At 61.7% G+C, this 26883-nt stretch overlaps 1 protein-coding gene across 9 annotated transcripts; it reads left to right on the top strand.

The window, feature by feature from the left end:
* Nucleotides 1-26759, top strand: CIC (capicua transcriptional repressor). 9 transcript variants are annotated; one of them, XM_014795144.2, is made up of 21 exons: nucleotides 776-855; nucleotides 3275-6082; nucleotides 17781-17930; nucleotides 18014-18248; nucleotides 18329-18458; nucleotides 18553-18735; nucleotides 18816-18981; nucleotides 19844-20046; nucleotides 20143-20368; nucleotides 20806-20909; nucleotides 21159-22392; nucleotides 22480-22667; nucleotides 23037-23158; nucleotides 23261-23427; nucleotides 23531-23821; nucleotides 23918-24243; nucleotides 24511-24764; nucleotides 24865-25019; nucleotides 25098-25229; nucleotides 25535-25666; nucleotides 25762-26759. In XM_014795144.2, exons 2-21 carry the CDS (start codon nucleotides 3286-3288, stop codon nucleotides 26127-26129), a joined length of 7563 nt encoding a protein of 2520 aa, XP_014650630.1. In that variant the 5' UTR covers nucleotides 776-855; nucleotides 3275-3285; the 3' UTR covers nucleotides 26130-26759. The 9 variants fall into 9 exon arrangements, with proteins under 9 accessions (XP_087277792.1, XP_014650630.1, XP_014650633.1 ...); XM_014795147.2 differs by having other exon boundaries at nucleotides 24868-25019; XM_014795146.2 differs by having other exon boundaries at nucleotides 23921-24243.
* Nucleotides 26760-26883: the final 124 nt, after the last annotated feature.

The following is a 26883-nucleotide window of genomic DNA, read 5'->3' on the forward strand; positions in this document are numbered from 1 at the left end:
GGCTGCTCCTCGCACCTCCCCCTCGTGCCGCTACCGCCGCCACTGAGAGGAGTCACTGGCGACGCCAGAGCCGGGAATCCGGGTGAGTTGGGGCCCCTGGGTCTAAGATGCTCCTGGTTCCAGTGAGACTCGCGAGGAACTGCCTTTTTCGACTTTTTCTCCTCGCCCGGGTTCTTTGGTGCTCCAGGCACTCTGTCACATGGGAGTTGTAGTCTGCCTTGTACTGTCGACTATGGCCCGGGGACGTAAAAAGACTACCGTTCCCAGCAGGAATTGCGACTAGCCGGTCAACAAACGCTCAGGCCACGCCTTCTAAGCCTGCTCATTGGACAGTCTGTCTCTTAGCCCCACCTTCTTGCGTTTCATTGGCTACTGTCCCTCACAGGGGCTGGGTTCCGGCCTAGAGTGCAAGGCGACTGGGTACTGTATTTGTCATTGGGCACTAAGACGGCCTGCAATTGGCCAATGGTGGTGTCCATCACTTGTTGTAGGCAGATCGGGCGGTCGTAGGCTCAGGTTGATGTCGGTCCCAGAGGGAGGCCGGTCTTGGACTTTGGCCCCTCCCCCTAGCGCTGCCGGGTGGGCGCGATTGGTTGTGGCGAGCGTCGCTCGTCGTCGAGCGGCGGAGCCGACCAGGCTGCGAATATCTATTGGTCTAGGACGGCGCCGGTCAGCGGGGTTGTGGCCGGTGATTGGCTGGCTGCTCCAGCTGTTGCAGGTCCATTCACCATTTTGTGTGTTGGAGTAAAAAAAAAGGGAGAATCGAGAGGGAGAGCCGGAGGGGGGGCGGGGAGGGACCGGACCGGACCGAGCCGGGGCCACGGCCCCCCGCCCCGAAACCCCGCCGAGCCCGAGGTGAGGGGCGGGGCCAGCGCTGACACGGGCAGGGGGGATTTGGGGTGCTGGGGGCCGAGAGGGGACAGGTGGCAGGGACGGGGAGGGGGAAAAGGGGGAAAGGGGTGGGTTGGATGGTGGGAAGGGGGCACAGAGTGGAGGAAGTGGTTGGGAGGAAGGGTGACAAAAAATAGATGACGGGGAGGGGTGGTGGGCAGAGAATGGGTAACAGGAATGGAGGAGTGACAGGACTAGATCAGAGTGACAGGGAGAGGGAGGGGACAGAGTTGGAGGGGGTGACAAGGAGAGGTGATGGGGAGAGAAGGTGACAGGTCCGGAGATGGCTGACAGGAGAGTGACTGGGAGGAAGAGGTGACAGAGATAGATGAGGGTGACAAGGAGGGAGTGACTGAGGAGGGGGCCTAGGGCCTGTGAGGAGAGAGGTAGAGATAGAGGTGGTGACAGGATGGGAGAGAGAGTGGCAGAGAAGCTGGTGCCAGGAGGGCTGGTGGGAGCAGAGGGCATGAGACCCTGAAGACCCAGGGCCTGGGCTGGCCTGGGCTTCAGAAGTTGCTGCTCAGATTCTGAGGGAGGTGAGGGCCCACAGGGCCTTTTGTGGGAGTTATCCAGAGTGGGCTGGACAGGAAGAGAGTAGGCCCCAGGGGAAAGAAAGAGGCTTGGCTTCTGGGGTGAAGAGGCTGGGCCAGGCAGCAGGGTCCAGGGTGTCAGGCCGTGTGGTTGTAGGCCCTGGGTGGGGGGGTGTGCAAAGGTTTGCGTTTGGGCAGGACTGGGGCCGGATCTCAGTCCTCAGGATGGTAGCCCAGCGGGTCAGTGGGGAGAAGGTGGTGGTGGCCGCCCAACTCCTGGGCACTTGGGTGCCTGCCCCAGTGTGAGAAGCCCCGGGCCCTCCAGGCTCTGCCTATGAGGATCCCAGGATTGGCCCAGAGAAGGGGCAGCCTGAGACTGCAGGGTCCACGGGAGTAGCAGGCCCCAAGTGGGAGAGCATAAGGTCAGGAGTCCCGTGGGACCCTAAAGACTGAGTCAGGGGTGCCTCTGATTGTGTTTGGCTTATGGTCCTGGGCCCCTCAACCCTCCCAAAGGCTCCCTTTTGGCCTCTCAGGTTCTCTTAGTCACTTCAGAGTAAAGTTTTTTCCTTTTTCTTTTCTCAGGGCAGCTTGAAAGGGGGCGGGCAGTAATGACTGTTCAGGAAGTGGGTGAGGTTGGCTTGCTGGGCTGTCCTGCTTTCTTTGACCTTCTCCCACTTACCCCCACCTGGAGTCAGAGGGCATATTTGGGGGCCAGGGGGCCCAGCCAGCTCAGCCACCCTGCCAGAGCCAGCCCAGCCAGGGCGGGGATGCATGCAGGCCAGAAGGGGGGGCTGGGCTTGTGGGTATCACGCTGGGTGCTGTGGGGGGAGGGGCACACTCCCATCCAGTGGGACAGCGGAACCCTGGGGTGTAGCTCTGTGTCCCACTGTGTGATGACGTGTGTGTGCCGGTGTGTGTGTGTGTGTGTGTGTGCGCGCGTGCGTGTGCTCATGCATGGCCCCGTGGCAGCGCTGGGTATGAGCTCTTGCCCCAGACGTGCCCCTGCCTGCTCCCTGCCAGGATCTGGGGAGATGGCTATACCTGGCAGGCCCGGGGTGCAGAGCAGAGTGGGCAGCCGTCCCTCGGGACTCTCAGCTGCCCACTCCTTCCCACAATGCCTGGCCATGCCAGGCTGCCCAGAGTGGTGGGGGGAGGTAGAGAGAGGCTCACATCACAGCCCAGTCACCTCCCTTTGTGTGCATGTGTGCCTGTGCATGTGTGTGTGTGTGACTGCATGTGCTCTCTGGACGGTGACAGTGCAAGGAAGCGTGCCCTCTGGATCATGTGACAGGCGACACACTGAAATGGTTAGGAGCACAGCCTCTAGAGCCGGGTTGCCTGGGTTCAGACCCTAGCTCTGCCATTTCCTTGCTGGATGAATTTGGACAAGTTGCTTGATCCCTCTGTGCCTCAGTTTTTTCTACTACAGAGTGGGGCTGATAGTAGTACCTGCCTCTTAGGGCTGTTGGGAGGACAAAATGGGTTTATAAAGGCAAGTTTAGCCCCACGCTTGGCACAAAGTGAGTGCTCCATATGTGTGAACTGTTACTGCTTCTCACTTCCCCCAGGGCAGTCAGAGTGTGTGCGTGTGCCTGCTGTGTCCTCTGCAGAGGGAGCAGATGTATGTGAGGGTCCCCAAGGAGCCAGAGTATATAGCTCAGGGGACATGGATGCCAGTCTGTGTCTGCATCTGGCCAGGAGCCCACATGAGATGGTGACAGCCAGGAAGGAGGCCTTGGGGATCATGGAGTTGAGGCGGTGCCCTTAGCAAGTGGGAAGTCTTGGGGGATGCTGAGTCTGGGGGGGTTCCTGAGTTGCTCCCGATGATCCCTGTCTGCCTTCCCACCCTGCAGGTGGACAAAAGATGAAGCCAATGAGGAAGGCGTGCGCTGGCCTCCCAGGTCCTGGCAGTGGTGGCAAGTCTCCACCAGCCACCAGGGCCAAGGCCCTGAGGCGGCGAGGGGCTGGCGAGGGTGACAAGCCAGAGGAGGAGGACGATGAAGCGCAGCAGCAGCAACAGCCAAGCCCAGAGGAGGCTGAGGAGGGTGAGGAGGAGGAGACCGAGCGAGGCCCCGGGGCTGAGGGGCTGCCCCCGGAACTGCACTCTGATGACCCGGCCCCAGGCCCAGCTGAGGACCCCAAGGTAGAGGGGGAAGCAGGCCGCTGGGAGCCCTCACTCAGCCGAAAGACGGCCACGTTCAAGTCTCGAGCGCCCAAGAAGAAGTATGTGGAGGAGCATGGGGCTGGCAGTGGCAGCAGTGGGACTGCTGGGGCCCCTGAAGAACGGGCGCGGACCCCCGAGGAGGCCAGCACCCTGGGTGTGCCTCCACGGCCACCCACCTCCACCCGCTCCTCCTCCACTGACACAGCCAGCGAGCACTCAGCTGACCTGGAGGATGAGCCAGCCGAAGCTTGTGGGCCAGGCCCCTGGCCCCCCAGTGGCACCAGTGGCGGCTATGACCTGCGGCAGCTGCGGTCCCAGCGGGTGCTTGCTCGGCGTGGGGATGGCCTCTTCCTGCCAGCTGTGGTGCGCCAGGTGCGCAGAAGCCAGGACCTGGGTGTGCAGTTCCCTGGGGACCGGGCCCTGACATTCTATGAGGGGGCACCTGGCAGTGGTGTGGATGTGGTTTTGGATGCCACGCCACCACCAGGCGCGCTGGTGGTGGGCACAGCCGTCTGTACCTGTGTGGAGCCCGGTGTCGCTGCCTACCGTGAGGGTGTGGTGGTGGAGGTGATGACCACCAAGCCAGCTGCCTACAAGGTCCGCCTCAGCCCTGGCCCCAGCTCCCAGCCAGGCCCCCCAGCCAGCCTACCACAGCTCCTACAACCGCCACACCGTGAGCCTGAGGAGGCCGTGTGGGTAGCCCGCTCCAGCCTGCGCCTGTTGCGGCCCCCCTGGGAACCTGAGGCCCTGCCGAGGAAGCCCCCCACGGGCCCCGAAGAGGAGCAGGCCGAGCCAGGGGCCACCTTGCCACCCTGCCCTGCTGCCCTGGACCCCAAGCAGCCTGAGGATGCTGAGGTCTCTAAGATCAGCTTTGGTGGCAACCTGGGGGCTTGTGAGGAGGGTGAGGAGAAGCACCCGCCAGCCCTGGGCACCCAGGCCCTGCTCCCACTGCCCCCACCCCAGCTCTTGTCACCGCCACCCAAGTCCCCAGCCTTTGCAGGCCCAGGCCGCCCTGGCGAGCAACCCTCACCCTGCCAGGAGGGGAGCCAGGGTGGCAGCCGTAGCAGCAGCGTGGCCTCTCTGGAGAAGGGGACCGCACCAGCTGCCCGGGCCCGCACACCACTGACAGCCGCCCAGCAGAAATACAAGAAGGGCGATGTGGTCTGCACACCCAATGGAATCCGCAAGAAATTCAATGGCAAGCAGTGGCGACGGCTGTGCTCACGAGATGGCTGTATGAAGGAGTCGCAGCGACGGGGCTACTGCTCACGCCACCTGTCCATGCGAACCAAAGAGATGGAGGGCCTGGCGGATAGTGGCCCTGGTGGGGCTGGGCGGCCAGCCGGCGTGGCAGCCCGTGAGGGCAGCACTGAGTTTGATTGGGGTGATGAGACGTCTCGAGACAGCGAGGCCAGCAGCGTGGCAGCCCGCGGAGACTCACGCCCACGCCTGGTGGCCCCTGCTGATCTGTCACGCTTTGAGTTCGATGAGTGTGAGGCGGCTGTGATGCTGGTATCCTTGGGCAGCTCGCGCTCGGGCACACCCTCCTTTTCCCCCGTCTCCACGCAGTCACCCTTCTCGCCCGCCCCATCACCCTCACCCTCTCCGCTCTTCGGCTTCCGCCCTGCCAACTTCAGCCCCATCAATGCCTCACCGGTCATCCAACGCACTGCTGTTCGCAGTCGTCACCTGAGTGCCAGCACCCCTAAGGCAGGCGTGCTGACGCCACCAGACCTGGGCCCCCACCCACCGCCGCCTGCCCCGCGAGAGCGCCATTCCTCTGGCATCCTACCCACCTTCCAGACCAACCTGACCTTTACCGTGCCCATCAGCCCTGGGCGGCGGAAGACAGAGCTGCTGCCCCACCCAGGGGCATTGGGGACCCCTGGCACAGGGGGCGGAGGAGCTGCCCCAGACTTCCCCAAGAGTGACAGCCTAGACTCTGGTGTGGACTCGGTGTCCCACACACCTACACCATCCGCACCGGCTGGCTTCCGGGCTGTGTCGCCTGCCGTGCCCTTCTCCCGCTCGCGCCAGCCCTCACCACTGCTGCTGTTGCCCCCACCTGCTGGCCTGACCTCGGATCCTGGGCCCTCCGTGCGCAGGGTGCCTGCTGTGCAGCGGGACTCTCCTGTCATTGTCCGCAACCCTGATGTGCCACTGCCCTCCAAATTCCCTGGGGAAGTGGGCACTGCTGGCGAGGCGCGGGCTGCGGGACCTGGGCGAGGCTGCCGAGAGACCCCGGTACCCCCTGGGGTGGCCAGTGGGAAGCCTGGCCTGCCCCCACCTCTGCCGGCCCCAGTGCCCATCACTGTGCCTCCAGCTGCGCCAACTGCTGTGGCACAGCCGATGCCCACCTTTGGCCTGGCTTCCTCACCCTTCCAGCCAGTGGCCTTCCACCCCTCACCCGCTGCCCTGTTGCCCGTCCTGGTGCCCAGCAGCTACACCAGCCATCCTGCCCCAAAGAAGGAGGTCATCATGGGCCGGCCTGGCACAGGTAAGAGGTTCGGGTGGATGGGCCGAGCGAGGGTTCATTTTGAACAAGGCCACTTGTAACTGGCTCTCAGGAGAGGTGAGCTCCCTGCCTCAGGAGAGATTCAAGGGGAGGCTAGCCTTCTCTGCACAGATGTTGCAGTGGGAATTCACGTGTCAGGCAAGGGACTGGACTTTGAAGGCTCAAGGCAGAGTTTCCAGAGGCCCCCTGTTGGAAATGCACTCTTGAGGGGCCCATCAGTCAGCAGATCTTTTCCTGAACGCAGGCTCAGAGCCAGGCTGCCACAGAGCTGATGGGGTAACAGAGATGACAATCATGACGACAGCTCCCACGTCTGGAGGACTGGTGAGGGCATCGCTGTAATAAGCGCTGCGCGTGGATTATCTCACCAAAGCCTGGCACCCACCCCATGTTGTAGCTCTCACGGCATACTGGGCCCAGTTCTAAGCCCTTTTCAAATATTAGCTCATTTAGTCTTCACGACAACCTAACAGGCGGGTGCTATGATTATGCTCGTTTAGAGGAAACTGAGGCCAGGTTAGTAACTTGCCCAGGGGCATGTGGCTAGCAAATCCTGGAGCCAGCCTTCAAACCCAGGCAGGCTGGCTCATGACCACTTGGCCACAAGGCTGGGTTACTGATGGGAAGACTGAGGCTCCAATGGGTCCTTCTGCCGGGAGGTGGCAGGACCAGGACTGGAGCCCTCATCTTCACCACTGTGCCCAGAAAACCTCACAGGTGTAGTTAGTGCCGTGGAGGGGAGCTGGGGTGTGCTAGGCACGCCTCCAGGTGTGAATCTAGTCTGGCTGCCCTCAAGGCAGGGCCTGTAAGCCAAGAGTTGAAGGATGAGTGGGAACCAGCAACCATAGGTGGAAGAGCTTCCTAGGAAGCCAGTGGGAAGACTCTAAGGCTGGAAGGAGCAGAGAGGAGAGGAGAGGAAATCCAGTGTGGCTGGAGGGCTGAGGCCAGGGGCAGGAAGAGTGGCGTTTCTGAGATGGTCCTGGAGAGCCAGGGGCCCAGGCCAGGCTGGACCTTGTCAGAGCAACTCTCAGGGTGAGTGACAGACCCGTGACCAGCCCCTTCCCTAGCATCTTTTTCTTATTTACTTATTTATTAATCCACCGTTGACTGAAGGCCCCCTCTGAGTCTGGCCCTGTGCTGGTTGGTGCTGAGGACACAGCCTTGCCCTCACAAGGCTCACAGTCCCTGGAGTAGGCAGACGTGTCCCCAGAAAGTGACTGTCTAGAGTGGTCAGGGCTTGGCTGGGGGCAGCTCAGGAGGCCATGGGAAGTCAGGGAGGGCTTCTTGGAGAAGGGGCCAGGGGCCTCTACAGTGAGACCTGAAGGGTGTGCAGAAGTGACCCTGCCAAGGTCAGCAGGAGGACCTTCAGGCAGAGGGAAGAGTTTGTGGAAAGGCCTTGAAGTGAAAGCAAGTATCTGAAGGAAGTTGAATCTACGAAGTCAAGGGCTCTAGACGGTGGGTAACTGTTAGGCTGTGTGGCTGTGTTGGTGAGCAAGGATCGGATCATAGAGGGCCCTTATGAGACTTGTAAACTTTATTCTGAGGGCACTAGGGAGCCATGGAAGGTTTTGAGCTGCGCCGACCATGGCTGTACTATGGAGGGTGAGTTCCAGTCCCTGAGACCAGGGAGCAAGGAGGCTGGGGTGTGGATCTGGGTAGGAGCCGCTGTGGCTTGGGCTGGAGCAGAGGCCAATGCAGGAAGGAGCCCAGGCCCAGCCCAGACCCAGGGCAGAGGGACACAGGGGCTGTGTGTGCCCCTCACGCTCATACATTGAGGTTGTGAGCTGTGTCTTTTGCCCCACCCCCAACATTTTTTACATTTGTTCCTGTAGTTGATATGAGCAAAATTCCACAGAAGTGGGCACAGCAGGGATTTCTGTCCTTAGGCAGATGACGAAATGGAAGCAGAAGGACTCAAACCATCCCCCTCACCCCCACCCCCTGCATGCCTACAGCCCCCAACATTGCCCTCATAGCGTTGTTTCACGTGACCCTCTCTGCTGCCCTGTGGGGAGGGATGGCACTGATGCAGGTGACCTGAGGCCTACTGGGGCAGGCCCAGTAAGGGTTGGTGCCATTTTCCAGATGAGGAAAAGTGAGGTCCTGACAGAGGAAGAGTCCTGATTGAGGTCACCCAGCCAGGGAGGGACAAGACTGGGCCTTGCACCAGGTCTCTCAACCTCCGGATCACAGGACTCTCAGCAGAAGTTATGGTAATAATAATTTATGGAGCACCACCCATGCATGTGCCTGGCACACTGCTCAGTAAGTGCTGACTGAGCATTTATTCACTGAATCCTCACAACGTCCCAGGAGGTCAGCATGATTATTAGTTCCAGGGACAGAGGAGGAGGACCACAGCCCAAGAGGTTAAGTGACTTGCACAAGGTCACCCAGCTAGGAAGAGGGAGAGCCAGGATTTGAACCCAGTCTGTCTGGTTCCAGAGCTCAGGCTCTTAAGCACTCTCAATAATAATGACAATAACAGTAATAGTAACCACTCTTTATTGAGCATTTATCACATGCACAGTCTCAGATGTGGGGTCACCTCATCGAATCCACTCAGTGCTGTGAAGTAGGGATTACCAGCCATGTTGTTAGGGGGAAAACTGAGGTTCAGGGAAGGGAGGCCCCTTGCTGGAGGCTGCCTAGTCGTCAGAACTTGTCCAGTGCCTGTCCTGGCAGTTCTGAGCAGCGCCTCCCTGACAACACCCATGCGAGGTATCCAGGTGCCCTCAGGTTCCCAGCCAGCAGGCCCTTTTGTTCTTCTCTCAGAGGCCTCCCTAAACCCCTGGGAGGTAGGCACCTTGGGGCCTTCTCCCTCTGAGGCCCAGATAGGGCAGACCATGCGCAGTGGCATAGTGAGGCTGGAGTCCTGGCTCCTTCTGCCTGCCCATGCCAGGACCTGACCCTCACTCAGTGCAGCAGGTGTGAGGGGGCGGCCAGGGGCAGCCTGCCTGCTCCTGCCCCCCGCCAGGCATTTGCTTCCGCTGGGGGACGTGCCGGGGCAGGCGGCCGGCATTCTCCACATTCTGTGCATGGCCGGGCCAGCCAGCTGCCATTGCCACCTCCCTCTGACTCTTCCCGCCTGCTCCACAGGAGAGGAAGCTGCCCCAGGGCCTGCAGCCCCAGCCTAGGAGGCCAGATGTCTCAGCCCCATTCCTGGCACGGCCTCCCGTCCAGCTCCCAGCTTCTGCCTGGCTTCCCTGTATTGACAGGCAGTGTCCCTTCTCCTGGGCCTCTGTCTGCCTTTCTGCCCCTCTTTGAGCCACTGTATGTCTATCTGTCTCTCCCTTGGGTTCCTATGTCTGTCTCCGTCTAGGTCTCTATTTCTGGCCCTGAGTCTCTCTCTCTCTCTGGACCTCTGTCTGTCTGTCTAACTGTCTCTCTGAGTCTGGGTCTCTATACCTTTCTTGGTTTGTCCCTCCCTAGATATCGGTCCTCGTCTAAGCTTCCATCCCACCTTCTTTCTGTTTTGGCCCCCGTCTTGGGATCCTGTGTCACTGGGTCAGCCTTGGCCTCTCCCCTGGTCCTCCTTCTCACACTCCTTAGACAGACTTGGTGCCCCCATCCTAGCCCACCACCCCTACCCTGTGCACATCAGGTGCTCCATTCCTTATAGTCATTGGACAGTTGCTAAGCACCAGGTCCCCTCCTCCCTTCTTGGGGAGTGTTGGGAGGTTGTGCAGGCCTGGGAGCCCCCTCTGGCTCCTTGACAAATTAACTGCCCACTGTTGTTCCTGAAACCTGCTGGGAGGTGTCAGGAGCCATCCTGCAGACCCATCTATATTCAAGCACCTGTTCCCAAGACAGCAGGAAGGCGGGGGCTGTACTGGCCAAGCTAGGAGATCCGGCTATGGGGGAGCAGCAGGAAAGCAACTCCTGTGCCCACCCACCTGCTAGAGGGCACAACCCAGAGACCCAGATCACCCTCCACTTCCCCCCCCATTGGCTTTCAGGAATTGGTGCCAGCTCCATTTAACTGAGTCCCACATGTAGTACATGCCAATGGGTAAGACTCAGAGACCAGGCAGTACCCACCAACTGTGCTTGGGCAAGTGGTGAAAATGAGGCCAAAGAGGGCCCAAGGGTCTCCTGACTCCCCAAATCCAGATTCTTCCCACCAGAATTTCCATTTTGTCTCAAACAAGGAACCCCATCTCTCCCACCAGAAGTCCTTCCTCATTCCTCCACCAGGCCCAGGCAGAGCAGTCCTGGGGTAAGCGGGTGCGGAAGGCAGATGTGGATGCAGGCACAGGCAAGGATGAGCAGAGGGAGGCACAGAGTCTGGGAAAGCCAGAGGACGGAGATGACTCTGGCTTAATGCAGGGTGATGAGAGAGGTTCAGGAAGGCTTCTCAGAGGTGACATTTGAGCTAAAACATGAGGAATGAGTGGATTTCAGGGTGGTGAAGGAAAGGGAAGGCCAGTGTTCCAGGCCGAGGCAACCATGGGAGCAAAGGTCAGGAGGGGTGAAAGTGCATGACCTCTGAGTGGCTAGTTAATGCTGCAGCGGACACTAAAGCCTAGGCTTGGCGAAGGGTGTCAAGGAGGATGGGTTCAGCCAGGCCAGGCTTGAATGCCAGCTAGTGAAGAGCCAAGAAAGGGTTTAGAGCAGGGGAGAGAAGAGGTTGGATCTGGGTGTGAAGATCCCTGGAGACTACCCTGAAGAGGAAGGAGGCCTAGGCTAGGAAGAAGAGGATGACTTGCGGCGGAGAGGAGAGAAGCATTTGTGAGGCAGCAGGTCCTGGAGACTTCGTGTAAGAGCCCCCCAGCACCAGGCGCTTCGAGGGGTCAGGCTGCCTCCTGGCGGCGGCGGGCAGCTAGGCAGTCACCGCGCGCATGCGCAGCGCGGGGGGCGGGGGGGGGGCGGTGCGAGCCGGAGCCCACGGCGCCCAGGCATTAATGGCTCCATTAGTGGCCGGGAGGGAGGCGCATTAGCGGCGGCGACGGCGTCTGGCTCCCATTACCACCGGCGGCAGCGGCTGCACCGCAGGCGGCTGGACCCTAGCCCGCTGCGCCGCCTTCTCCGCCCGCACCCCGTCCCCTGTTCACGCTCCCCACGGGAGCCTGGGCCAGGGAACCCCCGTCTCCCTATTTCGGCGGAAAAGCTGATTGTGAAGCCAGGGAGACCTGGGTTCAAATCCCGGCCTTGCCACCTTCTGACTGCAAATTCTATCCCCTCTGAGCCTGTTTCTTGTGAAGCAGCGGGGAAGCGGTGCACCTGGGGCTTTGTAAATCCGGACAGGCACCCCGGGAAGGCAGCGCCCAGCCCCCGCCAGCACCTAGTGGCGCGGATTCCCGCGCCCCAGGGAGTAGGCCCGGGCGGCGGGCCTCCGTCCTTCCCATTGGCCGCTGTCTCGCCCGCCAACGCCGATTGGCCAAGACCCGCTCGCCCCCGCCCCAGCGCCATTAACCCCTGCGCGGCCGCGCCCTCGGGCTGAGTGGGGGCCCCCCCGCAGACAGCTCGGGTGCCAGCTGGCTCGCGCTCCGCCGCGGCCCGCGTGGGTGTCAGGCCGGCCGGGCGCCCGCCTGCTCTACCAGCACAAAGCAGCTTTGTGGGGCCCGCCGGGGGCTGGCTGGGGGCCAGGCGGCGAGTGGAAAATCTCGTGAGCGCGGGGAGGGGAGGAGAACGCAGGGCGGCGCCCCCTCCTCCGCCCGCGCCGTGGCGCCGACCAGCTCTCCCGTCCCCGGCGCCCGTATACTACCCTCCATGCCCCCGCCCCTTCCCACTCCCAAACCCACATCCCGCCCTCGGTCCTATCCTGCCCGTCTCCCAATCCCTGGGGACCCTCCCCCACATCTCTCGCCTGCCCCTCTCTCCCTCCTGGTCCCCCTGCCCACCCCAGCCCCACTCACACTGACTCACCCTGGCGCTATTTTTAGGCCCCCATCCCTCCCGAGCCGCACCAGCCCAATCCTGGGCGCGTTCCCCAGGCAACCCTGGCCGTCGCCAACGCCGCCCGGGGTGGGTGGGTGGGTGGGTGTGTATGTGGAGAGCGGGTGAGGGGAGCTGGGGACACTGGCGTGGTGAGCCGAGGCGGGGACCCGGCCTGAAGAGCAGGGTGGGGACCAGCGGGCGATGGGGGTGCAGTGCCTCTTGGGCTCAGTAAACGGGCCCGTGAGTTCAGAGCGTGAGTTCAGAGCGTGTCTGCCTGTCCCTCAGTCTGTCAGCATCTCTGGCTGTGTGCCCCAGGCCTCTGGGCAGGCCTCAGCCTGTGCCACCCTGGGTGGCAGTTGGTGTCTCCGTCTGGGCTCCCTGTCCCCAGGCTGGGGTGGGGTGGTACTTTGGGGGCTGTTTAGGGCCACACCTTTTGTGGAATTGGTTATGGGGTGGTGCAGGGGGTGGCTGCATCATAGTTTTGCCCAGTACCTGCCTTGAGTGAAGAATGGCCTGTGCCTCTTCTGAGATGGGGCTGGGGCCCTGTTTTGGGGAACCCACTCCACCTTTTCCAACTAGGGAGGCCCCAGTTAGGGTTGGGGATGGCTGGAGAGATGGAGCTGTCTGGGGATAGGACCTGCTCCCTCTTCTCCACTCTTAATCACCCCCACCCAGGGTTCCTCCACTCTGAACAATGGAAGCTAAGTATAGGGCTGGCCCAGTGCCCAGAGCAGGGGGGCCCTTCCTGCCCGGATTCCGGCCCCTCCCTGCCAGGCTGGGCCCCCACTTGGCTGTACCCTACCCTGTACAGGGCCTCTTCCCATCCCTCCTATGTGGGCACTGTGTCTTCTAGCAGATGTGAAATCCTCCCAGATGTGTGGGGCCCTCTTCCCCTGCTGTGCCAGGCCTAGCTCTTTTTCTCACCCAACAAAAGTGGGGGAGCTGGGGACAGGGTTCCTCTGAGCTCTGTCCCTGGGCTGCCTTGCAGTGGGGAAGGGGTTAACTTTGCCAGTAGGTGACTCACCAGTGGGGAGAGGAGGGGGCAGTGGTGGGGAGATAGCGGGCCACATTGATTTCAGCCTTGATTTCTGCCTCACATTGCAGTCCCTGGGGCAGTGAGGTAATGGAGGGTCTGAGTCTGGGGCTGCATAGGGAGGAGGGGGCAGTCACCTAATAGTCCCTCTGGTGGTCCATCCAGGCTCACAGCCAAGTGTCTGGCCCTACAGTCTCTGGAGGTCAGAGGGCTACAGGCCTCCCCTTCTCCTCCTTGCTCAGGTTACCTGTTTTTCGCCCCTCTCCATGCCTTCAGCTCTGTCAGTGGATAAGGCAGGTTGGGAAAAGGGTCTGTGAGCATCTGTCACTGACCCCACATGTGTAGAAGCCCAGTCTTGGTCCATGTGAGCCTGTACAACCTTTACCTGCCCAGGTGTGACCCCAGGATACTGACTCTACTGGGTGATCCCAGGGCTCCTTTTAGGTGATCCAAGGCCTTTGTCACTCTGCCTGGTGGGCCCCAGACCCTTGCCTGTGTCTCCATGTGTGCCCCCTGACCTTTCTGTAGTTCACCAGTCTCTCTCTATCATTGTCTGACCATATTCCTGGGCCTCTGTTTGGGACTCTTTGCCTGTGTCCACCGTGAGGTTAAATTTTCAGTAGTGGAAAGAGCACTTGAGTTGGAGCCGTGGGCTGTTACATTCTGGCTACATGATCTTGCACAATTTGTTCAATTTCTCTGAGCCTCATTTTCTTATCTGAACAATGGGCATAATAAAGTGTACCTCCCTAGTGGCTGTGAGGATTCAATGAACAGGATAATACATACAAGCTCCCAGCATATAGCTACCCCAGAATTAGTTTCCTTTCTTCCTCCTGGCCGTTTTCTTGAAGGGGTGGCTCCCAGCCTAGAGTAGTGGTAGGGCCAGCCCACTGTGGTGGTCTGTGGCCCCCTGCCTTACACTGTGAGGTAGAGGGTCCCAGTGGGCTGCTGAGTGTTAAGGCAGGGTAGCTGAATGACGGTGAATGGCAGTGGTGCTCTGTATACCTGATGGGCTAGGGTGCTGAAGTAGTTAGTGCTCTCCAGGGTAAGTTTATAGAGTGTGTAGGGTCAGTATGATGGCTATGAGTTAGTCTGTGTTGGGGATGAGAGTGGCAGGAAGGCTGTATGGGAGTATATGAAGATCAAAGAATGTGTGTGGTTGTGTGGGAGAGGTTGAGGGGGGTGTGATGGACAAGCGGTGGCTGTGATGAGGTGTGTGAGATAATTGAGATAATTCTGCCTATTTGATATGTTGTGTGTTTGTACGATGATTTGCGTGCGCTGGTGGATGTGTGCTGAGGATCCGTGTTGGTGAAGCATGTATGACAAGGCATGTATGAACTGGGTGACATGAAGAGGATGAGTGAGAAAGAGTGTGTTTGATGGTGGGTAGGGAGTGATGGGCTCAGTGTAGGGTAGTACATATTTGTAAGCAGGTGTTCGAGGTGTGACTTCGTGTGTGACAATGTTTTAGACCGAGGGTACATGTGACGGCGGGGTGTGTATGAGATAATGGGTGTGGCAGGAAAGTCTGTCTATGAGGGGTGTGTGTGTGTGTGTCTGCTGGTGTGAAAGTTGGTGAGGGTGAGGGATGGCTCGCCTAACCCTACACGCAGCGGGTCTGCCCTGCGGGGCCGTGCGCGCCCAGCCAGGCGTGAGGGAGGTAGGCCGACCCGCGCGTCAGCGTGTTCCTCTCGCGGACTGGACACACAGCACCACACACAACCCCGGGGCCTCCGCAGCGCGACGCCCCGAACCTCCCCCCTGGCTCGGTGCCTTTACTGCAGTGCGCCCTCCCTGCCATCCTCCTCCCGCGGTACCGCCCCCGGCCAGTTTGGGGCCAACCGGAGCCCGCCCCGCCCTGCCCTTATTTGCATATGACTGACGTTCCCTCAGGGCGGCCAATGGGGGCGGGCGCGGCGGGGCCTGACCCGCGCGCGGCGGCGGCAGCCAATGGGCTCACGCGCGGGGGGCCGGGCTTGCGCGGAAGGCCGCGGGGGAAGCGGGGAAGGGGCGGGGGGAGACGCGGCGGGGGGAGGGGAGCGCGTAGTAGTGGCGGGGCGGGGAGGCGGCGGTGGTTCGGCGCGGGGCTCGCTCGCAGCGCACGGACCCACGCACGCTGGTCCGTCTGCCCGCCCGGGGCCGGAGGTCGACCCGGCGCTGAGCCGCGGGCCGGGGGCCCGGAAAGGCGAGGCGGCGGCGCCGGCAGCCGGGGCGCGCGGGGCCAGAGCCGTTACCCGCCGGAGCTGCGAGGGAGGGAGGGAGCGAGCGAGGGAGCCAGCGAGCGGGGAAGGGAGGGGGCCGCCCCCGCGCACGCGCGCCGCGCCCCGCCCCGCCTGCCCCGCCCGCAGGGCTCCGCGCGGGAGGAGGGAGAGGGAGGGGGCGGCGCCGATGGCCCCCGTGCCGCGCGCCCCGTGACGGCCCCCGCGCGCGCCGGGGGGCGGGGCGGGGCCGGCGCGCTCTGACCTCCCCCGCCCCCCGGGCGGCGGGAGGCGGGTGGCGCTGTGCGCAGGCGCGCCCGGCAGAGACCCCCCGCGTGGGGCGGCCGGAGGGGGCACGGGGTGGGGGGCATGCGGCGACGGCCTCCAGCTCCCCCCGGGCCCGAGCTGCGACGGCCGAGGAGCCGGCGGCGGGCGGAGCGGCGGCGGCCGCTGAGGAGGCGCGAGACCCGGCCGGGCCCCCCCGCGCCGGACCATGTACTCAGCCCACAGGCCCCTGGTGCCCGCGTCCGGCGCGGCCTCCCGTGGCCTCGGCATGTTCGGTCAGTAGCGTCTGGGCCCTGGGGCTGCAGGGGTCAAGGTGTCGGGGTGCTCAGTGCGGAGTAACGGTGATGAGGGTATAGGACGGGAGTGGTAGAGGCAGAGTGAAGGGATGACGGGGAAAGTTACAGAGCTCGGCTGGGCCAAGTGGTTAGTGATGGCAGGTGGAGTGTAGCGGAGTGATGGGAGTGAGGAGTGGGGAGTAGCTGGGGACAGTTGTGGTGTTCAGGTGATGGGGTGAAACAGGTCCGTTGTCATTGGAGGTGAGCGGTGCAGGGTAACTGGCTTCGGAGCATTGTGTTAGAATAGGAGCAGCTAAGACTTGTTGGTCCTAGGTGTGGAATAGAGAGGGGGAAGGAGCTGTGATTGAGTAGTGGGGCTAAGGACAGGCCTTGGGAAGTGAGTGAGGCACTGTTTGCTCAGAGCAGAGTGATGGGCTGGAGTGTTTGTGGTGTGCTATGTGGAGAGAGAGGGAGAGACCCAGGAACCTGAAGGGTAGTACACTGGAGAGGAGTTCAAGAGGGGCAGGACCAAAGGACTGTTCCCCCATTGTCTGCTGGGCCCCTTCTTCACCACCCAGCAGAAGATGAGCAGGCCCTGATGAAAAAGATCTTTGTGAAGAGAGGGACAGGTCCAGGTCCCTGGGGGCTGTATGGAGTTGGAGGGCCAAGTAGGCTTTTGTGCCCTCAGTGCCCCAGGGGTAAGGGACAGGTTTGTCATAGCATCTGGAGTCTCCTCCAGTGCTAGCTTCCTTATCCTCCCGTTGCCTAGATGTCTGGTTTTTCTTTTGTCAGTTCCTCACAGAATCAGGTCTTGAGGCCGTTGCCTCACATATGGCTCCCGGAGTCCAGGCTTCTGAAGGCATGAGGGGGTCACCCTAGGTCAGATTGATTTGGATCAGGGGGAGGCCTGGAATGATGGAGACCAGGGTTAGGGCGTTTCCCTCCTCCTTTAGTTGTCTTCCCCTAGCAGGGGCCTCCTCTGCTGGTTCCACTTCCCCCAAGGAGGCGGCAGTGAGAGGGAAGCCCACTCGTAGCCTCATCCCGCCCCAGGAGACCAGCAGGGATAGGTCCCAACCCAGGGCTTGCGCTCCTACCACCTAGCTCCTGAGGCTGAAGGTTAGACCTGTGGGACTGGCCCCCTGCTGAAGGAAGTACCTTCCTTTGCACAGCCTCAAGGAAACACCTGGCACTTTTGCCTGGCCTGGGCAGAGACTTGTAACAATTCTCTCGTCTGCCCCATTGTGGCTTTTTTTCCAAAGAGTTTACCACACCCTCTTCTCATTCTGGGCAAGGGAGCTAGGCGCTGCACTCAAGATAAGCTCAGGGGTGTAGAGGGAGAAAGGCAGGGAGACTTCTTCATGGCCAGTAGAATCTCTTTGGGGGTAAAAGGGAGAGATGCAGGAGCCACCTATGCCCAGCCCGAGAAGGGCAGGTCTGGTTCCCTGGGGTCTGTGGTAGGGGGAGGGAGGCAGGGAGAAAGACTTGAGACCCCACACCCCGTGGGTAAAGGAGAGGGGGCGGGAACCAGGCCATCTGCCTCAGGAAAGAGAAAGAGAGTGTGACGCCAAGGTGAGGGGCCATGTCACATGGCAACATGGGTGCTGGAAATGTGGCATGATTGGGGAGGAGTGTCCCCAGCTCTGCTGAGGTCTTGGGGCTTTGGGAGTGTGAGATGGCAGTCGAACATGGCCTGGTTTGTGACAGGAGCCAGTCGTTCCTCTGGTCTGGTCCCTGGTGGCAGGGCTGGTGGAGGTGGGGGAGGGAGTGAGGCCTGAGGACTATTTCCCTTCCCTGCTTCTGTTTTCTTTCTTATAAACCTAGAAATCTTTCAGGGAAGAGTTTTTCCTGAGTGATATTGCATGCACCAGCCCAAGAGGCTGTGGAATAGGGGAAGGGGGTATAAAGGAGGGGTGGAGCCACCTCATCTAGGGTGGAAAGGAGCTTGAGTTGGGGGTCAAGGCCAAGCTCTCCTGCTGCACAGCTCAACTGGCTCCTTCCAACAGTGTGGACGAATGTGGAACCTCGCTCTGTGGCCGTGTTCCCCTGGCACTCCTTAGTCCCCTTCCTGGCCCCCAGCCAGCCTGACCCCTCTGTGCAGCCAAGTGAGGCCCAGCAACCTGCCAGCCACCCAGTGGCCTCCAGCCAGAGCAAAGGTGAGGGGTTGGGGGCTGTGGGAAGGCATGGGGATGGGGTTGAGGTGGCCCAAGAGCCCCCTGATCTGCCTCTCTACCCCCAGAACCTGCTGAGTCGGCGGCTGTTGCTCATGAGCAGCCATCAGGCGGGACTGGGAATGCTGACCCTGGGCGGCCCCCTGGAGCCACATGCCCTGAGAGCCCGGGGCCTGGACCCCCTCACACTTTGGGGGTGGTGGAACCTGGAAAGGGCCCCCCTCCCACCACTGAGGAGGAGGCCCCTGGCCCTCCAGGAGAGCCCCGGCTGGACAGCGAGACAGAGAGTGACCATGATGATGCGTGAGTGCCCTGAGGCTTGGGACTAGGGGATGGGGTAGCCACAGACATGGCCCTCACTGTCCCTGCCGCTCCTGCTACAGTTTCCTCTCCATCATGTCTCCTGAGATCCATTTGCCTCTGCCACCTGGGAAACGCCGGACCCAGTCTCTCAGTGCCCTGCCCAAGGAACGAGACTCATCTTCAGAGAAGGATGGACGCAGCCCCAATAAGGTGCCTCATTCCCACCTGTCCCCAGCTCACCCGGTGGCCCCCCAAGCCTGACTCCTGGTCCTAACCATCCCATTTGGGCCTGTGTCTACTACAGCGGGAGAAAGATCACATCCGGCGGCCCATGAATGCTTTCATGATCTTTAGCAAGCGTCACCGGGCCCTGGTCCACCAGCGTCACCCCAACCAGGACAACCGAACTGTTAGCAAGATCCTGGGCGAGTGGTGGTATGCCCTGGGGCCCAAGGAGAAGCAGAAGTACCATGACCTGGCCTTCCAGGTAAGGCCTCCTCCTCTTGGCTCCTCCCTGCTGCCTCTAGTCTGGTGGGTGAGTGAAGGGTGTCTGCCCTCTCCTGCCAGGTGAAGGAGGCCCACTTTAAGGCCCACCCAGACTGGAAGTGGTGCAACAAGGACCGGAAGAAGTCCAGCTCAGAGGCCAAGCCCACGAGCCTGGGGCTGGCGGGAGGGCACAAGGAGACGCGGGAGCGGAGCATGTCAGAGACGGGCACTGCTGCTGCCCCTGGAGGTTAGTCAGCCCTTTGGGTCTCCTGCCCTGCCACCTGCTTCCCTGAGAGCTGTCAGCTACCCGCTTGCTTGCTCGCCCCCTGCCCTAGAAGCTCCTCTCTGCCCTACCACTTTTATCTGAGGACCCCTACCCACAAAGGAACTGACAGTTGATTCCTGTGAAGGAGCCAGGGAGGTCCAGACAGATAAAATTTTCAAACAGCAATCTCATTACCATCCGACACTTACTGAGCATTTACTACATGCCAGGCACCAAGGGGAGTATAATCTATAGGGCTTAAACCCACATGCCACTTTGCAGATGAGGAAACTGAGACTCAGAGAGGCAAAATCACTTGCTTGAAGTCACAAGAAACTAGTAAGTGGCAGAGCCAAAATTTAAGCCCCAGCTTGGCTGGCTCCCAAGGCCACAGTTGGAAGCCCCTCGTTGGCTGTTGCTCCTGACTGAGGGTGTCTGGTGTGCCTGGCACCATTCTGAGGTGCTTTTCTGGAGTGATCTTGTGGTTATGGGCCCGAAACTCTCTGAGGGTGGGGACGTTCATTTCTCTCTGAGATGAGGGGACTGAAGCTCAGACAGGCCAGTGGTTATTAGCTAGCCAGTGCCACACATACCTGTGTCCAGGCTTTTTCACTCATAGGGGTTGCCTCCCAGAGAGCAATGGGCTGGCTCCTGGCAACCCCAGGGGGCAGGAACCAGTGGGAATGAGATGCTCGGATGGTAGGTGGTGTATCTTTTCTGCCAGGTGGCCCAGGAATTCCTACCTGCTTCTGCCCAGTACCTAGACGTGTTTGTGGATGGCTTGGCCAGTCCGGGGGCGGGGGAGAGCCTTCCTGACTGCAGCACTCCTCTCCTTACTCTACAGTGTCCTCAGAGCTCCTTTCTGTCGCAGCCCAGACACTCTTGAGCTCGGATACCAAGGCTCCGGGGAGTGGCTCCTGTGGGGCAGAACGTCTGCACACAGTTGGGGGACCTGGCTCGGCCCGGCCCCGAGCCTTCTCCCACAGTGGGGTCCACAGTCTGGATGGCGGGGAAGTAGACAGCCAGGCACTACAGGAACTGACACAGGTCCGTGGTGCAGGCCATGGGGGTGGGGGAGGTGGACAGGGAGAGCTGGCCCGAGGTGACAGCCCCAACTGAGCTCTCCTTGCACATGCTTTGCAGATGGTGTCTGGCCCTGCATCCTACTCTGGCCCCAAACCTTCCACCCAATATGGGGCTCCAGGCCCCTTTGCAGCCCCCGGTGAGGGAGGTGCCCTGGCGGCCAGTGGGCGGCCTCCACTGCTGCCCACCCGAGCTTCCCGTTCCCAGCGTGCGGCCAGCGAGGACATGACCAGTGACGAGGAACGCATGGTCATCTGTGAGGAGGAAGGGGATGATGATGTCATTGGTGAGCAGTTGCAGGGCCCAGAATCCAGCCCAGGGAGCAGCAGGCTAAGGTTGCAGGGTGGGCAGAGATGTGATCCAGGCCCTCAGGCCCCTTTTTTTCCTTCCCTTCCACATTTGTCTACGATTGCAGGCATGTTCAGTTCAGGCCTTGCTGACTAAACCCAGCCTTGCCTTTAGGAAGCCTCTGGCCAGGCAGGAAACCAGGAGGACATGGGCATGGCCAGGCTGTTGGGCACAGTGTTAGGTGCTATTATCTGCGTGCTCTTAGGCTCCCCCGTTGGGCAGGTGGCCACACCCTGGGCTGAGGAACAGTGTTCCTGGACAGCAGGCACTGCCAGCTTGGGGCAGAACTGAGGCCAGACTTGGGCTCCAGATTGTCCCTCCTGGTTAGTCCTGCACGCAGCCCCTATGCTGATCCTGTTTCCTCTGCTCCCTCAGCTGACGATGGCTTCAGCACCACTGACATTGATCTCAAGTGCAAGGAGCGGGTGACTGACAGTGAGAGCGGAGACAGCTCTGGGGAGGACCCAGAGGGCAGCAAGGTGAGGGCTTAGGACTTGTTGCTGTCCAGTCATACTCCTGGGAGGGGAAATATTTTCTCCTGTGGGTGTTGACAGAGGGGGAGATTAAGGTGCAGAGAGGGCAAGCTACTTGCCCCATGGGGAACTGGGTCACAGTCAACATGAGTCGAGGCTTTCAGCTGGCTTGGCTGCCAAGTGGTATGGAGATGGCAGGGTGTGGGTATCCAGGCTCCCCTGACATGGGTGTGCCTCCCTTCTCCTTCCACCCAGGGCTTTGGCCGGAAGGTGTTCTCACCTGTGATCCGTTCCTCCTTTACCCACTGCCGTCCATCGCTGGACCCTGAGCCCCCAGGACCCCCAGATCCACCTGCAGCCTTTGGCAAAGGCTATGGTCCCACCGCGTCTTCTGCCTCCTCCTCACCTGCCTCCTCCTCAGCCTCGGCAGCCACCTCCTTCTCACTGAGCTCAGGGACCTTCAAGGCCCAGGAGTCAGGTCAGGGCAGCACAGCAGGCCCACTACGGCCCCCACCCCCTGGGGCTGGAGGCCCAGCGACACCTTCTAAGGCTACCCGATTCCTCCCAACGGATCCTGCCACTTTCCGACGCAAGAGACCTGAAAGCGTGGGAGGCCTGGACCCACCCGGTCCCTCAGTCATTGCGGCGCCTCCCAGTGGGGGAGCAAGTGTCCTGCAGACACTGGTCTTGCCCCCAAACAAGGAGGAACGGGAGGGCAGTGGAGCCCGCATGCCTTCGGCCCCAGCCCCATCGCTGGCCTATGGGGCCCCAGCAGCACCCCTGTCCCGCCCGGCTGCCACCATGGTCACCAATGTGGTGCGGCCTGTCAGCAGCACTCCTGTGCCCATTGCCTCTAAGCCCTTCCCCACCTGTGGTCGAGCTGAGGTGTCTCCAAACGACACAGCAGGTGCCAGGACTGAGGTGGTCACTGGCTCTCGGGCACCTGTGGGATCCCCGTTGGGTGTCAACTTAGTGTATTCGGACAAGAAGTCGGCAGCAGCCACCTCGCCAGCCCCACATCTAGTGGCTGGGCACCTACTGGGCACTGTGGGGAAGGCGCCTGCCACTGTCACCAACCTGCTGGTGGGCACCCCGGGTTATGGGGCCCCAGCACCCCCCGCTGTCCAGTTCATTGCCCAGGGAGCCCCTGGCAGTGGGGCCACTGCGGGCTCAGGAGCGGGTGCTGGGAGTGGCCCCAATGGGCCAGTGCCCCTGGGCATCCTGCAGCCAGGTGCCCTGGGCAAGGCTGGGGGAATCACCCAGGTGCAGTACATCCTGCCCACGCTGCCCCAGCAGCTGCAAGTGGCGCCTGCCCCAGCACCAGCCCCTGGGACCAAGGCAGCGGCTCCCGGCGGCCCTGCACCCACCACCAGCATCCGTTTCACCCTCCCGCCGGGCACCTCCACCAATGGCAAAGTCCTGGCGGCCACTGCACCCACTCCTGGCATCCCCATCCTGCAGTCCGTACCCTCCGCCCCACCCCCCAAAGGTGAGGCCCTGGGCTGGGCAGCACAAGGAGAGGGGCCACGGGCCTTTTCAGCTTCTTTGTAACCTCCTCCTTTCTCGCCTCTTGCAGCCCAGTCAGTTTCTCCTGTGCAGGCCCCACCCCCAGGTGGCTCAGCCCAGCTGCTACCTGGGAAGGTACTAGTGCCCCTGGCCACCCCTAGCATGTCAGTGCGGGGAGGAGGGGCTGGCCAGCCACTGCCCCTGGTGAGCCCGTCCTTCTCAGTACCTGTGCAGAATGGCGCCCAGCCACCCAGCAAGGTGAGGGCACCCTGGCTGTGGCCCCTCGTTTCTCTCCTATGGGTGTTGGTCTCTCTGTCCCGTGGTTTCTGTGTGTCTGTCTGTCTTTCAGTCTCTCCTCTTTTTCCTTTCCACGTGTCTCTGGGACTCTGTCTTGCCATCTTCCCTCCATGTCTCTTGATCTCGATTTTGCACTCAGTGACTGTACCTTGTTTCTTTTCTGCGTCCCCTATCTCTTGCTGTCTTCTTTCCCTTCGTCTCTCTTTTCCTGTCCCTATCTCTAATTGTGTGTTGTCTCTCTTTGCTGAGACCCACCCTCCTAGGTCTTGGTCCCCCCGCTGCCCCACTCTGGGTCCCCAGCTCACAGCCTGTGGGTGCCCTTGCTTACAGATCATCCAGCTGACTCCAGTGCCTGTGAGCACACCCAGCGGCCTGGTGCCGCCCCTCAGCCCCGCCACGCTCCCCGGACCCGCTTCTCAGCCGCAGAAGGTCCTGCTGCCCTCCTCCACCAGGTAATGGCAGTTGAGCCCTCCCCCGGAGGCCGGCCCAGGAAAGGGGTTGGGAGGGCCGGCTCACCTCGCCTTACTCCTCCCCCTTTCCTCTCCCTGCGGCAGAATCACCTATGTGCAGTCAGCAGGCGGGCACGCGCTGCCCCTGGGTACTAGCCCTGCATCCAGCCAGGCTGGAACAGTCACCTCGTATGGCCCCACAAGCTCGGTAGCCCTAGGCTTCACCTCGCTGGGGCCCAGTGGCCCCGCCTTCGTGCAGCCCCTGCTTTCAGGTGAGAGGCGGCCTGGCAGGCAGAGCTCAGGACCCAGGGTGGGGCTGAGGCAGCCCAGGCCCTAACTCAGGCCCGTGCCTTTTCTCTGTCTCCCTTTCTGCAGGCCAAGCCCCGCTGCTGGCTCCCGGCCAGGTGGGCGTGTCGCCTGTGCCCAGCCCCCAGCTGCCTCCCACCTGTGCAGCCCCTGGAGGTCCTGTCATCACGGCGTTTTACCCTGGCAGCCCCGCACCCACCTCCTCAGCACCCCTGGCCCAGCCATCCCAGGCCCCCCCAGGCCTAGTCTACACTGTGGCCACCAGTACCACCCCACCTGCTGCCACCATCCTGCCCAAGGGCCCACCAGCCCCTGCCACTGCCACCCCGGCCCCCACCAGCCCTTTCCCTAGTGCCACAGGTGGGTATCGGGCCAACTCAGGGCGGGGGGAGTTGGGGGACCCAGGGGCTGGGCTCCAGTCAGGCCTGGCTCAGCAAATGCTCTTCTCCCCATCAGCAGGCTCCATGACTTACAGCTTAGTGGCCCCCAAGGCCCAGCGGCCCACCCCCAAGCCCCCCCAGAAAGTGAAGGCGGCCATTGCCAGCATTCCCGTGGGCTCCTTTGAGGCAGGTGCCCCTGGGCGGCCTGGCCCTGCACCCCGGCAGCCCTTGGAGCCTGGCCCAGCCCGTGAGCCTCCTGCCTCCGAGTCTGAGCTTGAGGGTCAGCCTACAACACCGGCCCCTCCACCACCCCCAGAGACCTGGGCTCCCACGGCCCGGAGCAGCCCCCCGCCGCCCCCATCTGCTGAGGAGCGGGCCAGCACCAAGGGCCCTGAGACGACGGTGAGTGCCTGGTGGGTCTCGGGGCTCCCACTGCTACTTGCCTCTGCCCTCAGCCTACCATCTGCTCTTCTGTCCTCCTCCTCTTTCCTGCACGCCTCTCTGAACCACGTCCTATGGGGCCTCCCCTGTCCCTCTTGTTAGTCTGTGTGACTGGGCCTTCAAAGCTGTGTGTCTCAGGTGGTCAGCATCCATTTTTGTGCCTCGGGGTTTTGCCCCAGTGAGTCTGAACACAGTGTTCTCCATTTCCCTGCCATCCCTCCTCACCAGGCCAGCAAATTCCCCAGCTCATCTTCAGACTGGCGCGTCCCTGGGGTGGGCCTGGAGAGCCGTGGGGAGCCTCCTACTCCTCCGAGCCCGGCCCCAGTTCCAGCCCCAGCCCCTGGTAGCAGCAGTGGTAGCAGCGAGGGCAGCAGTGGGAGGGCAGCCGGGGACACACCCGAGCGCAAGGAGGCGGCTAGTACCGGCAAGAAGGTGAAGGTGCGGCCCCCGCCCCTGAAGAAGACCTTTGACTCTGTGGACAAGTGAGCATGGGCTGGGGGCCATGGCGGAGTGTGTGGGGGTTGGCGGGAGAGGGGGCAGTTGCAGGCCAGGGCAAGGGAGGTGACCCGGCCCGCTCTCCAGCAGGGTCCTGTCGGAGGTGGACTTCGAAGAGCGCTTTGCTGAGCTGCCCGAGTTTCGGCCTGAGGAGGTGCTGCCTTCGCCCACCCTGCAGTCTCTGGCCACCTCACCCCGGGCCATCCTGGGCTCCTATCGCAAGAAGAGGAAGAACTCCACCGGTAAGCAAGCACGGGGCACCTGGGGTAGGTGGGGGACAGGCTGGGGCCGCTTCCACTGAGTTGCTTCTCTTTGACCAGATCTGGACTCAGCCCCTGAGGACCCCACCTCACCCAAGCGCAAGATGAGGAGACGCTCCAGCTGTAGCTCGGAGCCCAACACCCCCAAGAGTGCCAAGTGCGAGGGGGACATCTTCACCTTTGACCGTACAGGTGCCAGCGTGGTGGCGGGTGGAGCTGTGGGGGACCCAAGGGCTTGCAAGAGGGGTGGTGTCTTGGGAATGAGATTAGAGACAGGCGAGGTGGGGTGGGTGTCGCTGAGAGGAAGGACAGCAGGTCAAGGGTGAGTTATGGAGTCCAGTGGACTCCTAAGTTGCCCCATAACCTTGGGCAGGTGCCCTTTCTGAGCCCCACTGTGAAATAGAATTCAGTGAGGGCTGGGGTGGACAGTCAGTCAGTCCGTGTTGGGGAGCAGGCTGCTGCAATAGCCTTGACCATGCTCCCTGCGCTGCCCCCAGGTACAGAAGCCGAAGACGTGCTCGGGGAGCTGGAGTACGAGAAGGTGCCGTACTCGTCGCTGCGGCGCACCCTGGACCAGCGCCGGGCCCTGGTCATGCAGCTCTTCCAGGACCATGGCTTCTTCCCGTCGGGTGAGCGGGTCTTGGAGTCTTGGGGGCACTTGGAGGAGACCTGCCTGCTCATCTCACCCTGCCCTCCGCACCCCCCACCATCCTTTTTTCCCCAGCCCAGGCCACGGCAGCCTTCCAGGCCCGCTACGCAGACATCTTCCCCTCCAAGGTCTGTCTGCAGTTGAAGATCCGTGAGGTGCGCCAGAAGATCATGCAGGCAGCCACTCCCACGGAGCAGCCCCCTGGAGCCGAGGCCCCCCTCCCCGGACCGCCCCCCACTGGCACCGCTGCTGCCCCTGTCCCTACACCCAGCCCTGCTGGGGGCCCTGACCCCACCTCACCTGGCTCGGACTCTGGCACGGCCCCAGCTGCCCCGCCACTGCCTCTACCCCCGGAGCCGGGGCCCGGACAGCCTGGCTGGGAGGGGCCCCCTCAGCCCTCCCCTCCACCCACTGGCCCCTCCACAGCTGCCACAGGCAGGTGAGGGGCCTCTGAGAAGACCCCAGGACCCACAGTACCCCCTCAGGACATGGACAGTATGTAGGTGGCAGGAATGGGGAGGCAGGATGGATACCTCCTCCCCAGTAAAGCCATTTCGTCCTTTCCAGTTTGGGGCGGAATGAGGCCTGCTCCTCTTGTCTCTGCCCCCTCCCCCCACAGCTCCCTCCCTGTGATGGGGGGCAGCTGAGGGGAAGCAGGGGCACAGTCTCCCTCCACCGAGCCCCTGTACATAACCTGGAGTGTGTTACCTTCAGACCTTTTCACTTGTACTTTATGCAAAATGGCTCGTGTGAGGGCTGCAAGCCAGAGGGTAGTGCGGGCCTTGGGCCACAGGGGAGGTGCCTGTGGAGTAGGGGGAGTTCATGCACCCCTTTTTTCCCCAGAGGGGCTGGACTCAGGTTAGTTTGGGGGTGGGGGCTCTTGCACTTTGCCACAGGCATGGGGAGGGTTGTCTTCCCCACCCCCTCTGCCCTCCCAACTTGGGTTGTACTTTCTAAGAAGGTGATTCCCCCTACCCTTGTCCCCATCCCCAGAACAAAACATGTTGATCATGTGCAATATTTCTTACTGTGCCGAGAAGCCACAATGACCGAGATTAAAGCTGTTTAACACACCTGTGTGGCTGCTCACGCTAAAGGGAAAGGGGTGTGGGTTGTGCCAGTCCTGTCCTCAGATGGCTGTGGAGCTATAGTTTCCCCCCAGTGAGGTGGGGGGAGCAACTCCAGGACACCTCCCCA

This window comes from Ceratotherium simum, chromosome 33 (assembly GCF_057802395.1).
Source record: "Ceratotherium simum simum isolate JZ-2026a chromosome 33, ASM5780239v1, whole genome shotgun sequence".
NCBI lineage: Eukaryota > Metazoa > Chordata > Mammalia > Perissodactyla > Rhinocerotidae > Ceratotherium > Ceratotherium simum.